General features: G+C 40.1%; 2 protein-coding genes across 5 annotated transcripts in view; both read left to right on the forward strand.

Annotated features, from left to right (window-relative positions):
• The window catches only part of LGMN (legumain), a 1,022,235-nt gene that overhangs the window by 414,922 nt on the left and 590,146 nt on the right, over nt 1-17,167 (forward strand). The gene's annotated exons all lie outside the window — the stretch shown is intronic.
• Nucleotides 1-17,167, forward strand: part of BTBD7 (BTB domain containing 7) — a 106,464-nt gene that overhangs the window by 31,183 nt on the left and 58,114 nt on the right. For all 4 annotated transcript variants that reach the window (XM_050799012.1, XM_050799011.1, XM_050799014.1 and 1 more), the window contains 2 exons: nt 10,769-10,956; nt 12,000-13,079. In XM_050799012.1, the coding sequence (XP_050654969.1) occupies nt 10,875-10,956; nt 12,000-13,079 (1,162 nt within the window). In that variant the 5' untranslated portion in view covers nt 10,769-10,874. The remainder of the gene's footprint in view (nt 1-10,768; nt 10,957-11,999; nt 13,080-17,167) is intronic.

Genomic DNA, 17,167 nt, shown 5'->3' on the forward strand with positions numbered 1-17,167 from the left:
GGGTTTTTTTTGTTTGTTTGTTTGTTTGTTTGAGATGGAGTCCTGCTCTGTAGCCCAGGCTGGAGTGCAGTGGCATGATCTCGGCTCACCACAACCTCCGCCTCCTGGATTCAAGTGATTCTCATGCCTCAACCTCCAGAATAGCTGGGATTACAGGCGCGTACCACTGCACCCGGCTGTTATTTTGTATTTTTAGTAGAGATGGGGTTTCAACATGTTGGCCACGCTGGCCTTGACCTCCTGACCTCAAGTGATCCCCCCACCTTGGCCTCCCAAAGTGCCAGGATTACAGGCATGAGCCACCACGCCCAGCCACCTATCCTTTTTTCCTTGATGTATTCCTGTTGATTTATGCAGCCAGATGGCAGATGGGTGGATGGATGTATGATCGATCAAGCATAACAAAGTGACATCCTGCCATCAAGTAACATGTATTCTAGCTGTAAATATTCTGAAAGACACTTTGGTTTTGCTTTGATTTCATACGCTTTCCTTTCAGTTAAGTCATTTTCTACTTTATGTGAGTGATTGTTTTAAACAGAAAAAGTAACACTGTCCGGTGTGTATTCACTTCCCATTTCTGAAGCGGAATTATGTTTGTCTGCTCTGGACATTTTTCCTTCAAAATTTAGAGAAAAAAATACAAAGATAAGATTACACATAGATATAAGAAACTGAAAGCTAGGCCCACCTCTGCAACTTACTAGCTCTGTCTTAATATTTTTAATGGATCATAATTCATCTTCTCCTTAGTGAGTTGCTGCTGTCACAAATATTGTTGTTTTATGTCTTTGGTATTTTTAGGGTTTTCAGTGCTAGGTGGAGGTCATCTGCCTCTATATTCGGTGGCCCCAGAGAGACATACTAGCTTGGTTGTGGCTTTCTGAACTCCCCATCTCGTCTCTTTTTGAAGATACCCTCAAAAGATGGGTTTATTGCTGATTCTGCTTCTGCTTGCTGTTCACAGTCTCTTTTTGTCTTGTTGCTCTTAAAATGTATCCAAGAATAGAACTGAAGGTTTACAAAAAAACAAAAGTAATCCTAGCTCTTTGTGACTTTGGGCAAGTTACTAACTTCTCAGCCTCATCAGTCAAAAAGATACAGGGATAATTAAATTAGTTAATACTTGTGAAAGCTCTAAGAACAGGCTGACATATAGTAAACTCTCAATGTTGTTAATGTTAAGTAAAACATGCTTGGGGTGTGACAGGGGTGACAAGGGAAGCCATTTTCTGTTAACTTAGGTTTTTGTTTTTTGTTTTTTTAAGAAATTTTGTTATTTTTATTATTTTATTTATTTATTTTTTGGAGGCAGAGTCTTGCCCCGTTGCCCAGGCTGGAGTGTGGTGGCGTGATCTTGACTCACTGCGACCTCCACCTCCTGGGTTCAAGCGATTCTCCTGCCTTAGCCTCCCAAGTAGCTGGGACTACAGGCACCCGCCACCATGCCTGGCTAAGTTTTGTACTTTTAGTAGAGACAGAGTTTCACCATATTGGCCAGCTGGTCTCAAACTCCTGACCTTGTGATCCACCCGCCTCGGCCTTCCAAAGTGCTGGGATCACAGGCGTCAGCGTGCCTGGCCTTCTTATTTAGTTTTTAGTAGAAACAGGGTCTCACTAGGTTTCCTAGGCTGGTCTCAGAACTCCTGGGCTCAAGTGATCCTCCCGCCTCAGCCTCTCAAAGTTCTGGGATTACAGATGTGAGCCACCATGCCTGGCCTTCTTTCTTTCTTTCTTTATTATTTTTTTTGAGATACAGCCTCACTCTGTCACCCAGGCTGGAGTAAAGTGACGTGGTCTCTGCTCACTGCAACCTCTGCCTCCTGAGTTCAAGCGATTCTTTTGTCTCAGCCTCCTGAGTAGCTGGAATTACAGCCGCGTGCCACCACGCCTGGCTAATATTTGCATTTTTAGTAGAGACGGCATTTCACCATGTTTGTCAGGCTGGTCTCGAACTCCTGACCTCATGATCCGCCTGCCTCGGCCTCCCAAAGTGCTGGAATTACAGGCGTGAGCCACCACGCCCGGCCCTTTGTTTCTTTTAAAACTTTGTTTTATTTATTTTTATTTATTTATTTATTTTATTTTTGAGAGGGAGTCTCGCTCTGTCGCCCAGGCTGGAGTGCAGTGGCGCGATCTCGGCTCACTGCAAGCTCCATCTCCTTGGTTCACGCCATTCTCCTGCCTCAGCTTCCTGAGTAACTGGGACTATAGGTGCCCGCCACCTCGCCCAGCTAATTTTTTGTATTTTTAGTAGAGACAGGGTTCTACCATGTTAGCCAGAATGGTCTTGATCTCCTGACCTCGTGATCCGTCCGCCTCTGCCCATAGTGTTGGGATTACAGGCGTGAGCCACTGCGCCCGGTCCAAAACTTTGTTTTATTTCTAAGCTACTCTGGAAATGTGAGATTTAGCTATAGGTATGACCATTCATCCCACTTTGCCTGGTCAGACCTGGGCGACTCATGTTCTGGCATCCCCTCTGGTATGTACCCCTTTTCACTCTCAAGCTTCTTGGTTTGAATAATACATCATATTAAGAACAGAACAGGGGCCGGGTGCGGTGGCTCACGCCTGTAATCCCAGCACTTTGGGAGGCCGAGGCGGGAAGATCACGAGGTCAGGAGATCGACACCATCCTGCCTAACATGGTGAAACCCTGTCTCTACTAAAAAAAATACAAAAAAATTAGCTGGGCATGGTAGTGGGCGCCTGTAGTCCCAGCTACTTGGGAGGCTGAGGCAGGAGAATGGCGTGAACCCAGGAGGTGGAGCTTGCAGTGAGCCAAGATCGCACCACTGCTCTCCAGCCTGGGCAACAGAGCAAGACTCCGTCTCAAAAAAACAAAACAAAACAAAACAGAATAGGGATGAGGCTTGGCTTCAGCTCACCCCTACTAGCATTTTTTCGTACATTCCCACTAATCACAAATCCCACACCACTGCCTGACTGGCGCTATACCCACTAATCCAGAGGCTTTAGTCATACAAAGAAAATAGCCATTCTTCTGTGCTCTCATAATGTTTAACCGTACCTTGTGCTTAAAGAACTCCAGAAACTGGCCTTAGGAGATCCAAAATCGAACCAAGGTTGTTGAGTGTCTCACCTCTGGAAGGAATGCTGAACAATTGGTTTCCAACCTTGTTTTTGCCAGCCAGACAGACCACCAGTTAACCTATACTCGAGATAACCATCACAACCAGCCTTGCTAACCTGCATACTCTACCCCTCACATGCTTAGCCCAGCCCAGCCTGCATACCTTACCCCTGATGTCAATTCCTGCACTTTGCCTAATAAAAAAAATCCTTACTGGCTCTTCTCAGGGAACCAGCCTCTGCTGTCTGTCTCCCTTATGCTCTAGCACAGTAGGACAACCCCAGAATAAAAGCTTTTTCTGGGAAATCTGCTTGTCCCTTTGTTAATTTTCATTACATGGGGAGTCCAAATGCCTGTGGTCTGTAGCAGTGGTGTTACCTTAGATTTGACGGGAGTGAAGTATTAATATAGTTTTACATTTCTCTTTCATTATGGTTTTTCTTTGGGTTTTTTGTTTTTATTTTTAAGAAAGTCTCACTCTTTTGCCCAGGCTGGAGGGCAGTGGTGTGATCATAGCTCACCGCAGCCTCGAACTCCTGGCACAAACAATCTTCCTGCCTCGGGCTCCCAAGTAGCTAGGACCATAGGCACCTACCACTGCACCTGACTAATTCTGTGAATGTGTGTGTGTGTGTGTATGTATATATGTAAAAATATTTTTTGGCTGGGCACAGTGACTCAACGCCTGTAATCCCAGCACTTTGGGAGGCCGAGGCAGATGGATCACCTGTGGTCAGGAGTTCGATACCAGCCTGACCAACATGGTGAAACCCTGTCTTTACTAAAAATACAAAATTAGCCAGGCATGGTGGTACATGCCTGTAATCCCAGCTACTCGGGAGCTGAGGCAGGAGAATTGCTTGAACCCAGGAGGTGGAGGTTGCAGTGAACTGAGATTGCACTATTGCACTCCAGCCTGGGCAATAAGAATGAAATTCCGTCTCAAAAAAAAAAAAAAATTTTTTTTTGTAAAGACGGAGTCTCACACTGTTGCCCAGGTTGATATCTAACTCCTGACCTCAAGCAATCTTCCTGCCTCAGTCTCCCAAAGCACTGGGAATATAGATGTAATATAGGCATGAGCCAGTGAGCCAGGCCATTAATTGTTATTTATATTCACATTTGCCCCACATTCTTGTCCTGTGCCTAAAGTCAGACTGAAAGGGAAATATGTTTAAAATGAGAAATTCAGGTGCCTTTTTTTTCCCCATCTGTAGATTAACGTTTAGTACAGAAATACCTTCCAGCTGTGCGTGGTGGCTCACACCTGTAATCCCAGCACTTCGGGAAGCCAAGATGGGCAGATCACTTGAGCTCAGGAGTTCAAGACCATTTTGGGCAACGTGGCAAAACCCTATCTCTACCAAAAAAAAATATATACATAAAATATGTGTGTGTGTGTATGTGTGTATGTATATATACATACACACATACACATACACACACATACACACACACACACACAAAATTAACTGGGCATGATGGCACACGCCTGTAGTTCCAGGTACTCAGGAGGCTGAGGTAGGAGGATTGGTTGAGCCTGGGAGGTGGAGGTTGCAGTGAGCTGTGCAGTCCTGCCTGGGCAGCACAGCAAGACCCTGTCTCAAAAAAAAGGGCTGGGCATGGTGGCTCACACCTGTAATCCCAGCACTTTGGGAGACTGAGGCAGGTAGATCACAAGGTCAGGAGTTCGAGACCAGCCTAACCAACATGGTGAAACCCCGTCTCTACTAAAAATACAAAAATTAGCTGGGCATGGTGGCACATGCCTGTAATCCCAGCTACTCAGGAGGCTGGGGCAGGAAAATCACTTGAACCCAGGAGGCGGAGGTTGCAGTGAGCTGAGATCACGCCACTGCACTCCAGCCTGGGCGACAGAGCAAGAGTCCATCTCAAAAAAAAATGAAGAACGAACGAACTTCCTTCCCCATCCGTATTTCCTAAATTAATAAACCGTACAACTTCATTAAATTTTTGGATCTCTGTTTCAACGTTATTATTTTACAGATACAGGAACTGAGGCCCATAGAGATTACATGTGATGTGTCCTACATACATGGTAAATTAGTGGTACAGAGATAACCAAATCCTAGATACTTTTAACTCCCACAGTTCTTTCTATTACATGAAGCAGTAAAAAGTGTTTCTATGGCAAAGATCAGCATTTTCCTGAGTGTATTATGCAAGTTCATTCCTTTGTGCCCTGTGGGGGCAGCAGGGCTTCTTTAGATCATGCTGCGTACTCCCTCTTTACAATGAACCTCAGCACTCTGAAGGTGCTCAAATGTCCTGAAGTAAAGAAACCTATTTGGCTTTGTTTAATCCTACATTTTCTAAACTTTGGGAAAGCTCTTTGGAAAATGCTGGCCTAGGGCTTTCTTTCTGGGGCTGGAGTGCAGGGGGTGGGTTAGGGAGGAGAAACTTGACTTATCTTTTTTAAAAAATGTCTCATGGGTTGTTTAGTGTCTCTTGTATTCAACATGATTCCCCGTCCCCACCCCACAGTTGGGTCTGCCGTGATCACTGGAGCTTATTTTAGTTTAAGACAGTCAGCATCATCTGATTGGGATTGATCATGTGCTGTTAAGAGGGAGTCCCCCAGAATGGTGATTCTAGAAAAAGGATTCATCAGTCATTTGCATCTTCTGGGCCTCTCCAAGTCCTGTAGACCTCCTCCTCCCTTCTCCCCTCTCCTTGTTCCTCTCTCCTTTACATCATACAAAAATTGGATGTCTGTAGAAGAGGGACCAGGCTTGCCTGGAGAGAACACATCGCTGGAGAGATTAGACTGAGACAAGTTCTCATTTCCAACATCTACAAGTGATGGTTTAATAAGAAATAAATAACGTAATAGCACCATTTGACATAGGATTTTGGTTACCTGAGAAGTAGTGACATTAATCCCTGAATTAATTCTGAGAATTTTGAGAAGAAATACTGCTGCAGTACTAGAACTATAGTCAGGGTTACCCATCAGGCTCTGGAACTGGGGGGACACAGGATAAACTCAAGAGTTACATCTCATCCAGGAAATCTGCCTCCCCCACTTCCCTTCCCTTCCAAGGTCTGTGTTTATTTTAGTAGATAAAGCTCCAGTAGAATATATGGATGTCCCCCAATCAGTTCATCCTGAAGGGAGTTTCCATTAACCAGGAGCTAACAGGAAGAGATTTTCCCTAAATCCCAAAGACACTTATATTTCAGGCCACCTCTCTAAGTTCGTGAAACCCCAGCTGTCCCAGCAGCTACTACTGCTTATTGTAGCAACAAATGGCCAAACATCCTTAGCTCAGCCTCTGACTTTCCTAGTGTTTGCAACTTGTTCTTGTTTCTCCAGTGGGGCCGTTGATGTCATAAGCTCTTGTATAATTGCTTTTGAATATCTAATTTTGCTCATCATTAGAGCTTTTTAAATTTTATTTTCTTTTTTCTTGGTGTTCTTCCCTTACCAGAGCTTTTTTTTAAAAAAAGGGATTTTTGACATGGTTTAAGGATTAAACCATTGTAATACATGTCAAGTATTCCTTATCTGAAATGCTTGGAACCAGAAGTGTTTCAGGTTTGGGGTTTTTTCCAATTTTGGAATATTTGTGTCTACATAATGAGGTAGATTGGTGGGGTACCCAAGTCTAAACACAAAATTCATTTATGTTTCATACACACTTTATACACATAGCCTGAAGGTAATTTTATACAGTATTTTTAGTATAGTGCATGAAACAAAGTTTATGTACATTGAACCATCAAAAAGCAAAAAAGACAGCTCCAGAATTTTCCACTTGTGGCATCTTGTCAGCACTCGAAAAGTCTTGGATTTTGTAGCATTTCAGATTTGGGATTTTCTAGTTAGGGATGCTCGGCGTGTAGCATCTTGAGTCTCTACAAACGATACAAGATTCTCAGATGAAAATAATTCCGTGTGTGTGCATGCATGTACATGTTAAAGTAAGAGTAGTAAATTATTGTCCGCTTCTCAAGATGCTTCTGATTTTTCTTCATCTGGAGGCAAGGCTCTGTTCTTCCTTGTTTTGTGCCATAAGCATACTCTGTGCTATGTTACTGAATTTACCCAGTCAATAGAAATAAGCAAAACAAACAAAAAAGAGAAATAATAATGGAACTTGAAGGTGAGAAGAGGCCTAGCCATAGGAGTGACACCATGCCGTCTTACCTTTAGAAACACTTCAGTGTGATTTTCACTATCCCCCGTTACACTCGGATTCCAAGCTCATCTTAAAAGTCTCCCCCCACCCCCTCATTTTGGTAAAGGCTTTTTATTTTACATGATAGTTTTATTCTGGATTTTTGTTAATATATTTTAAACTTTTTTGAGAAAGGATTGTTTGTGCTGTTTTTTGTTTTAAATGTAAACCCTTAGTGAGATTAGGGTTTGACCTGTACATGAGGCCACAAACTTGGCCTCCAGTCCCTTATTTTCTTTGAAAGAACCGCTATAAAAGCCTGATAAGATCTTGAAGCTTCTGTGGAGCTCAGCTTTAAAACTAAGATTTGTTAGACTTAACTGGTTTTTAAGTTTGAAGTGGAATTAATACAGGTAATTTTAGTTCCTGTTTTGCAAGAGTCCTGGTCTTGACCAGGAGTTCAAGACCAGCCTGGCCAGCATGGTGAAAACCCATCTCTAGTAAAAATACAAATATTAGCCAGGCATGGTGGCACTTGCTTCTAGTCCCAGCTACTCAGGAGACTGAGGCAGGAGAATCGGTTGAACCCAGGAGACGGAGGTTAAAGTGAGCCAAGATTGCACGGCTGCACTCCAGCCTGGATGCCACAGCGAGACTCTGTCTAAATAATTAATTAATTTTCATATAAATATAGTCTATAAAAGATTGTAGGAAAACACAGATGTTAGCGATATTTTTAAACATGAATTCATAAGGTTATGCTGTGTCACTAACAGAGATGAGAATACATTCCAAATTGCAAAATTCTTGTTTTGTAAAAATTGACAACATTCAAAATGAATTATCCAAAAAAGCAGCTTTTCCTACATTTCTAGTATTTAGGAATTGAAAACTGGATGTAACTAAAATTTTTTCTCTTTCTTTTTTTTTTTGGATGGTGTGTCGCTCTTGTTGCCCAGGCTGGAATGCAGTGGTGCAATCTCGGCTCACTGCAACCTCCACCTCCCAGGTTCAAGCAACTCTTCCTCCTCAGCCTCCCAAGTAGCTGGGATTACAGGCATGTGCCACCACACCCAGCTAATTTTTTTGTATTTTTAGTAGAGACAGGGTTTTACTGTATTGGCCAGGCTGGTCTCAAACTCCTGACCTCAGGTGATCCACCTGCCTCAGCCTCACAAAGTACTGGTATTACAGGTGTGAGCCACCATGCCCAGCCACATCAAACTTTTTTAAAGGTTTGATTGGTTACTTACCTATTTTTAGTTGAACTTTGCTGGAAGAATTACATTTTTTAACTTTTTTTTTTGAGATGAAGTTAAGCTCTGTTGCCCAAACTGGAGTGCAGTGGCGCTATCTCGGCAATATTTACAAAATAGTACAGTTGTCCCTCAGGATTGGTGGGGAATTGATTCCAAGACTTCTGCAGACACCAAAATCTCCAGGACCATATAAAATGGTGTACTATTTGCGTATAACCTATGCACATCCTCTGGTTAACTTTATCTGTAGATTACGTATAATGCCTAATATAATGTAAATGCTTTGTAAGCAGTTGTTATGCTGTTTTGCTTAGGGTGTTAAGAAAAAAAAGTCTGTACATTTTCAGTACAGCTGCAACAATTCTTTTTTTGTTCCCCAAGTGTTTTCAATCTACAGTTGGTTGAATTATGGATGCAGAACCCATGGAATACAAAGGGCAGACCATATATTAAACCCTTTAGAATCCTTGTTGTGTAGTTCTTACAGAATGCACTGTGTATGTGTCTGGCCGCCCACAGCCTTTCATACTTCCAGTAGTATTCACTGAAGTAAAGTCTTATGTCTAATGGCACTGTTCTCATAGGTAGGCAGATAAGTTTCAAATAGGAAATTTGCTTATGTATGATTTGATTAGAGTTACTGTTACTTTTCATAATATCTATATCTAGTTAGTAAGTTTCCCAGTCTTATCCTGAATGCTGTAAGTAGTAATTATATGCTTAGATAAAGTAAATTTTCATGGCTGGTGCAATGGCTCACCCCTATCATCCCAGCAGGGATTATAGGAGGGCAAGGAGGGCGGATTGCTTGAGACCAGGAGTTCAAGACCAGCCTGGCCAACATGGTGAAAACCCATCTTTACTAAAAATACAAATATTAGCCAGGCGTGGTGGCACTCACCTCTAGTCCTAGCTACTCAGGAGGCTGAGGCAGGAGAATTGCTTGAACCCGGGAGACTGGAACTTGAAGTGAGCCAAGATTGCACCACTGCACTCCAGCCTGGGCACCAGAGCGAGACTCCATCGAAATAATTAATTAATTTTCATATAAATATAGTCTGTAAAAGATTGTAGGAAAACACAAATGTTAGCAATATTTTTAAACATGAATTCATAAGGTTATGCTGTATCACTAACAGAGATGAAAATAAATTCCAAGCATCTTGATGCAGTTCTGTTTCTAGCAGAGCTTTTGTGATAATTTGTGTATGTGTTTTTCACTGTATTTGTTAAAACACTTCATTCTTCATTATGAGGCTAGGTTAACTGCCTACTGGTTTCTTAACAATTCCAATAATAGATTTGAATGACGTTTTCCCTTCTTAAACCCATTACCCCATTTAGTCAGATAGATTTTATGTATCCAGATGGTGTAAAGATGTAGAAGTATTTCCATTAATCTTATTCTCTCTTAGATTTTTTTTTTTTTGCGTATATCTCTTGCTAGCAGCTCTGAGAGTTAAGTTTCCATGTTCAGAATTTAATCTATAATTGTTAGAATTACCTCTTATTTATAGAATTACCTCTTATCTATAATTGTTAGAATTACCTGCTGTCCTGTCCATTTAAATCATCATATCAGATAATAGAAAGCAGAATTTTTGTTTCAGGGCTTTATGGGGCGAATAGATAAAATTTTTTGTTTTGTGTCTCTTGCCATGTGTATAATAACTTCTTTCAAAATTACCATAGAACAAGTAGCTTACATATATTTGGCTTTAATTGTCCACCTTTCCTCCCCCCTCTTTCAGTAAAATGCCTAATTATACAGATTAAAGATTGATTTTTTAGCAACTCTATTTTAAGACAGAAAAACAACAAACTAATCAATTATGTATTCTTTGTATGTGCAGTACCAGTATTGACCTCTTAAATGTTTGTAAGTTGCTTACAATGTTAGATAATAATGAATGGTGGTTGCCTCTAAGGATTTAAAGCAAAAATTAAAACATTTATTTTCAGTCCAAATACTTTCCCTGTGTTTTCAAGTACTCTTCCTGTAACTATATATTTAAATTGGTCTGATATGTTACTTTTTACTGATTTAGAAAGTATATAATTGGTACATTTTATGGCTCAAATTGCAGCTAACACAGATTCATAATTCAAGCTTAAAGATTTACATTTTATGAAAATTTGACATGTGAATTTGACAACGTGTTGTTATTTGTGAATGAAAGCAGTTTTCAGTAGTTTTTTTTTTTTTTTTAATTGTGTGATCTGAGATACACTTGAAAAAATGAATTAAATTATTTTTGTTTCATATCAAGAAATGGATGAAAAGAGGCTGCTGGATCCAGGGTTGAAGGTTCATAAAGGCCTCTGGGATTATACTCTGAAGAACCCGCAGACGGAATGCCTGAGTGACTGAAGAAAATGGGTGCTAATGCATCTAATTATCCTCATTCATGTTCCCCGAGGGTAGGGGGAAATTCACAGGCCCAACAGACTTTTATAGGTAACTTTCAGTTTTTCTAACTTCATTTTCTTTTGTGACTATAATAGAATTGTGTTTTCGATAGTCTCTGTAGATGACAAAAGAAGTGAGCTGTAGTTATTATAATAATTCTGCAGCATCTAGATTTTTTTTCCCCAACAAATGTAAATCTTAAATCTGGCTTATCTTAAACAAACTGCTTGTAGCACAGTTGAGCTTTTCTGTGTTTTAACCATAATTGCCAATTACCCTAGGCAAACTAGCCATCTCCATTGGTGTGAAAAGGGTGAAGTACATATTTCCTGTGTCTCGTTTCATTTATTTTGCCCATACAAATGCAGACTTGTGTAATTAAGAAGAAAAAGAAATATTTTACAATTATATACAAGTAATATTCTTAATTTACAACTCTGCCTACTTTTCATTCCTAAAAAACCCATGATTAAGATCTATGACAAATGTCCTTTGATAGCCAGGGAACGAAAGACTGTTTCTTAAAAAGTTTAGACTAATTTGCCCTGTTTGTCCCTATTTCTTATTTAATATAAAAAATGTAGGCCAGTCACGATGGCTCACACCTGTAATCCCAGCACTTTAGGAGGCCAAGGCAGGAAGATTGCATGAGACCAGGACAGGAGTTCAAGACCAGCCTGGGAAACATTAGTGAGACCCTATCTCTACAAAAAAAAAAAAAAAAATTCTTTTTTAATTAGCCAGGCATGGTGGCACGCGCCTATACTCCCAGCATCTTGGGAAGCTGAGGGTGGGGAGAATCCCTTGAGCCCAGGAGTTTGAGGCTGCTATGAGCTATGATCTTGCCACTGCACTCCAGCTTGGGCAACAGAGTGAGACTCCATCTCTAAAAGTGAAATTGAATTAAATTGAAAACTAAAATGAGTTATTTGAACTTTTTATCTTCCTTTATAAAAAAACAAATGCAATTTTGAGTGGTTCGGTAATGTCTGCTTACAGAGTTTTTCAGCATGAAAAATGTTAAAGTAAACGTTGATAATGAATGTTAAGAAAAAAGAAACAAATTTTTATTTGTTTAATTTTCTTCTTAGGGACATCATCCTATTCTCAGCAAGGCTATGGTTGCGAATCAAAATTGTATAGCCTTGACCATGGCTATGAGAAACCACAAGACAAAAAAAAGAGAACCTCTGGCCTTGCCACCCTCAAAAAGAAGTTTATTAAGCGTCGGAAATCTAATAGGTCTGCCGATCATGCCAAGCAGATGCGAGAACTCCTCTCTGGGTGGGATGTTAGAGATGTCAATGCATTAGTGGAGGAATATGAGGGAACGTCAGCATTAAAGGAGCTTTCTCTACAAGCCAGTTTGGCTAGACCAGAAGCCCGGACATTGCAGAAAGATATGGCTGATCTTTATGAGTACAAGTATTGTACTGATGTAGACTTAATATTTCAAGAAACTTGTTTTCCTGTTCATCGTGCCATTTTGGCAGCAAGGTGTCCATTTTTTAAAACACTGCTTTCTTCCTCACCTGAGTATGGGGCAGAGATAATAATGGACATCAATACAGCTGGTATTGATATGCCCATGTTTTCTGCTTTGTTACACTACCTTTATACAGGAGAGTTTGGAATGGAGGACTCAAGGTTTCAAAATGTCGATATCCTTGTTCAGCTTAGTGAAGAATTTGGAACACCAAATTCCCTTGATGTAGATATGCGTGGACTCTTTGATTACATGTGTTATTATGATGTCGTCCTTAGTTTTTCTTCAGACTCGGAACTGGTTGAAGCTTTTGGTGGAAATCAGAACTGTTTAGATGAAGAGCTCAAAGCCCACAAGGCTGTTATTTCTGCACGGTCCCCATTTTTTCGAAATTTATTACAAAGGAGGATACGAACTGGTGAAGAAATCACAGACCGAACTTTGAGGACTCCCACAAGAATTATATTAGATGAGTCCATTATACCAAAAAAATATGCAAAAGTGATATTACACTGTATGTATACCGACGTGGTGGACCTCTCTGTTTTGCACTGTAGCCCCTCTGTGGGGAGTCTCAGTGAAGTTCAGGCTCTCGTCGCAGGGAAGCCAAACATGACCAGGGCAGAAGAAGCCATGGAACTTTACCACATAGCACTGTTCTTGGAATTTAACATGCTTGCACAAGGTATGAAGTTCTGGTTTTTAATTCTGATTTCTAGAATTATGTATTGATCTTCCAAATTGAAAACACAACTAGTATATTCTATGATTTCAGTGTTTGGGATATTACAGGGTCAGTTTTTTTGAACCTTCATTTATGACATCTGAGACAGATTGAGGGTCAGTATTAATGTGGTTCTTTATTTACTATTAAAATCAAGCATTCAATACTAGTGATTTAAGAGCATTAAATGAGACTTGAGGTTCTTCCTTCCCTAATGTAAGATGATAGGTATGGGAATATATAATTACCGACCTACACCCTCTCCACCCGAGCTTTGAAAGAGCCCAGTTTCCCACATTTTGAGTCTCATATTTATGTTCAGTACCTTGTTGATGTTTAAATGTTTGGATAAGAATAAAAATTCATTACAAAAATGAAGATAGTCACATTTAGATATGAATTTAGTTGAATCAGAATTGGGCAGGGCTTCTGATTTAAATTTTAAAATATTCCTTATCTTATTTTTAGATTCAACTTGTACATCAAGCCACAGCCTACAGCATGTAAAACACAGTTAGCACTAGATTCATGTGCCTTCTTCATTTAATTTAAACTGAAATTTTTTAAAATTAGGACAGCACGTTTTTTATGTTATAGGCAAACAAATTCATGAAAGTTACATTAAAAGATGTATATATCTGTTGGTAAATGTTAGAATCTTAACATTTCAGAGCTGGAGAGAGATCTTTTGTAGGAGAGCAAAGGTAGTTTGCTGTTTTGACAGTGCATTCTTAGCTTTCTGTGACCATATATTAAAAGAAAATACGCTATGTGACAGGAGACTGCTTGAGATTTTTAATTTAGCTAATGCATATTAGCTAAAAGAACATTAGAAGTTGCCAGTTAGAAGAGAATATTAATGGTCTCAGTAAGAGACATGAATTTAAATAAGGAAAGCTAAGTACTGAACTTGAAAATAATATGTATTATATGTTTAAGTCAGCCTATCAATAGGGCTTTGAGAAATTGAAAAATAGCCCCAGTTAAATAACAACATTAAGCCAGTCTCAGTGGTATGTGGTTGTAGTTCCATCTACTTGGGAGGCTGAGGCAGGAAGATCACTTGAGGTCAGGAGTTCAGGGCTGCAATGAGCTGAGATCATACCTGTGAACAGCTACTGCACTCTATTCTGGGCAACATAGTGAGAACTCAGCTCTATTTTTTAAAAATCTTAGTAATAAAATGGGAAGTTATATAGAAGAAGACGTTGAATAAACATGAGTGGGAAAATGCTGAGATTTATTTTACATAAAGAATCTTTTAAAACCTTACTTTACCATAATCTTTTTATAATAGATGTTTTATTTTATGACGACAATCAAAATGTCATTAAAACATTTTATTAGTTTAGAGTAAGAATCATTATATCAGTCACAGACTATTTAGATGTCAAACTGTAGGAAAAATATGTTATCAAAAATAGAGTAGCAGTTTAAGCTGCTGTTTTTTTCTGTAAAACCAAATTTGTCAGAAAATGCTTCTACAGAAAAATTTGAAGTTTGCTATATTACCAAAGAGATATAATAATCTTTATTTTCTGAAAATATTTTTATTTTTGATGGCTTTTAATAAGAAACAGAATTATATATACTTTGTATGAGAAAACATTCTTTAATATATGTTTTTTAAGTTTTGTTTGTTTGTTTTTAAAGACGGAGTCTTGCTCTTGTCACCCAGGCTGAAGTGCAATGGCGCAATTTCAGCTCACTGCAACCTCCGCTTCCTGGGTTCAAGTGATTATCCTGCCTCAGCCTTGTGAGTAGCTGGGATTACAGGCTCCTGCCACCATGCCCAGCTAATTTCTGTATTTTTAGTAGAGACAGGGTTTCACCATGTTGGCCAGGCTAGTCTCAAACTCCTAACCACAGGTGATCCACTTGCCTCGACCTCCCAAAGTGCTGGGATTACAGGCGTGAGCCACCGCACCTTGCAGGTTTTTTTAAAGTTTTAGATGCAAAGTAAAATTGTCAGCCAAGTCTAAGATCTTTGGTAATACTTGATTGTTTATCTAGAGTTTATCTTGAGTTAATTTCTTTTTTTTTTTTTTAGTGTTTAGCTAAAAGTTATATTTTATCCAGTGTATTTAAAGACATAAAATAATACTTTTTGCATTACCTAATCTGGTTACTTAAAACAAGCAAAAAAAAAAACCTTGTGTACAAATATTCCCTAAATGTGAATATACATGCTCTTCTTTTTCCCTTTGTTATTCAAAATAGAATTTATTTTTGTTTTGTTTTTTGTAACCCATGTAGGGCATATCTTTCCCCCATACCCATGAAACATTCATATTAAGGTTTATAAAAGACTATAACTTTAACATAATTTTTACCTCATTTCCATAGGAAGAAGAATATTAGGTCACTTGAGGTAGGATTTTATACCATAAAGCTCAAGAGTTCAGGTTCTAGAACCAGACAGACTGGGTTTCAGTTCTTCTCTACTGTGTCTTTCGTTTGACCTTAACCGAGTCACATAGCCTAAGCCCCTCTTTTCTCATTTGTAAAATAAGGATAGTAAACCCTGTAAGCTATGATGATTAAAGGAAATAATATATGTTAAATGATCTGAATAGCACCTGTTAACGTAGTAAACATTCAGTAAATGTTAGCTGCTAAACTATAATCATCACCACAACATATGTCTCTCACTCCCACATAGTTTTTTTCTAAAATAACTTTAAGTTTAAAAAATAATTTTACTAGGCCAGGTGTGGTGGCTCACACCTGTAATCCCAGCACTTTCGGAGGCTGAGGCAGGAGGATCACTTGAACCCAGGAGTTCAAGACCAGCTTGGGCAATATAGTGAGACCTCATCTCTACAAAAAAAAAAAAAAAAAAAAATTGGCCTGGCATAGTGGCTCACGCTTGTAATCCCAGCACTTTGGGAGGCCAAGGTGGATGGATCACTTGAAGCCAGGAGTTTAAGACCAGCTTGACCAACATGGTGAAACCCCATCTCTACCAAAAAATACAAAAATTAGCCAGACATGGTGCTACACACTTCTAGTCCCAGCTACTCGGGAGGCCAAGGCAGGAAAATCGTTTGAACCCAGGAGATGGAGTTTGCAGTGAGCTGAGATTGCACCACTGCACTCCAACCAGGGCGACAGAGCGAGTCTCCATCTCAAAAAAATAATAAAAATACAAAAAAATTAGCTGGGTGTGGTGTCACACACCTGTAATCCCAGCTACTCAGGAGGCTGAGGCACTAGAATTTCTTGAACCAGGAGGGGAAGGTGGCAGTGAGCCAAGATTGCATCATTCCTCTCCAGCCCAGGTGATAGAGTGAAACTTTGTCTTAAAAAAAAAAAAAAAAAAAAAAAAAAGGCCGAGTACAGTGGCTCACGCCTGTAACCCCAGCACTTTGGGCGGCCGAGGCAGGCAGATCACGAGGTCAGGAGATCAAGACTATCTTGGCTAACAAGGTGAAACCCTCATCTCTACTACAAATACAAAAAATTAGCCAGGCATGATGGTGGGTGCCTGTAGTCCCAGCTACTTGGGAGGCTAAGGCAGGAGAATGGTGTGAACCCAGGAGGCGGAGCTTGCAGTGAGCTGAGATTGCGCCACTATACTCCAACCTGGGCGACAGAGTGAGACTCCATCTCAAAAAAATAAAATAAAAAGGCAGTATAGGCAGACTGCTAGAGTGGTTTGGCAAGTGGATAAAAGAAAGAATTCTTGGGGCCAGGTGCAGTGGTTCAAACACCTGTAATTCCAGCACTTTGGGAGGCCAAGGCAGGCAGATCACCTGAAGTCAGGAGTTCGAGACCAGCCTGGCCAACATGGTGAAACCCCGTCTCTACTAAAAACTACAAAAATTAGCTGGGCGTGGTGGTGCGTACCTGTAATCCCAGCTACTAGGGAGGCTGAGGCACAATAATTGCTTAAACCTAGGAGGCGGAGGTTGCAGTAAGTCGAGATCACGCCACTACACTCCAAGCCTGGGCAACTGAATGAGACTGTCTCAAAAAAAAAAAAAAAAGCCGGGCGGGTTGGGGTTCTTGGTCTACACAGAGATTGTGTTTTGTATCAGTAGGGAGGA

Source organism: Macaca thibetana, chromosome 7 (assembly GCF_024542745.1).
Source record: "Macaca thibetana thibetana isolate TM-01 chromosome 7, ASM2454274v1, whole genome shotgun sequence".
Taxonomy (NCBI): domain Eukaryota; kingdom Metazoa; phylum Chordata; class Mammalia; order Primates; family Cercopithecidae; genus Macaca; species Macaca thibetana.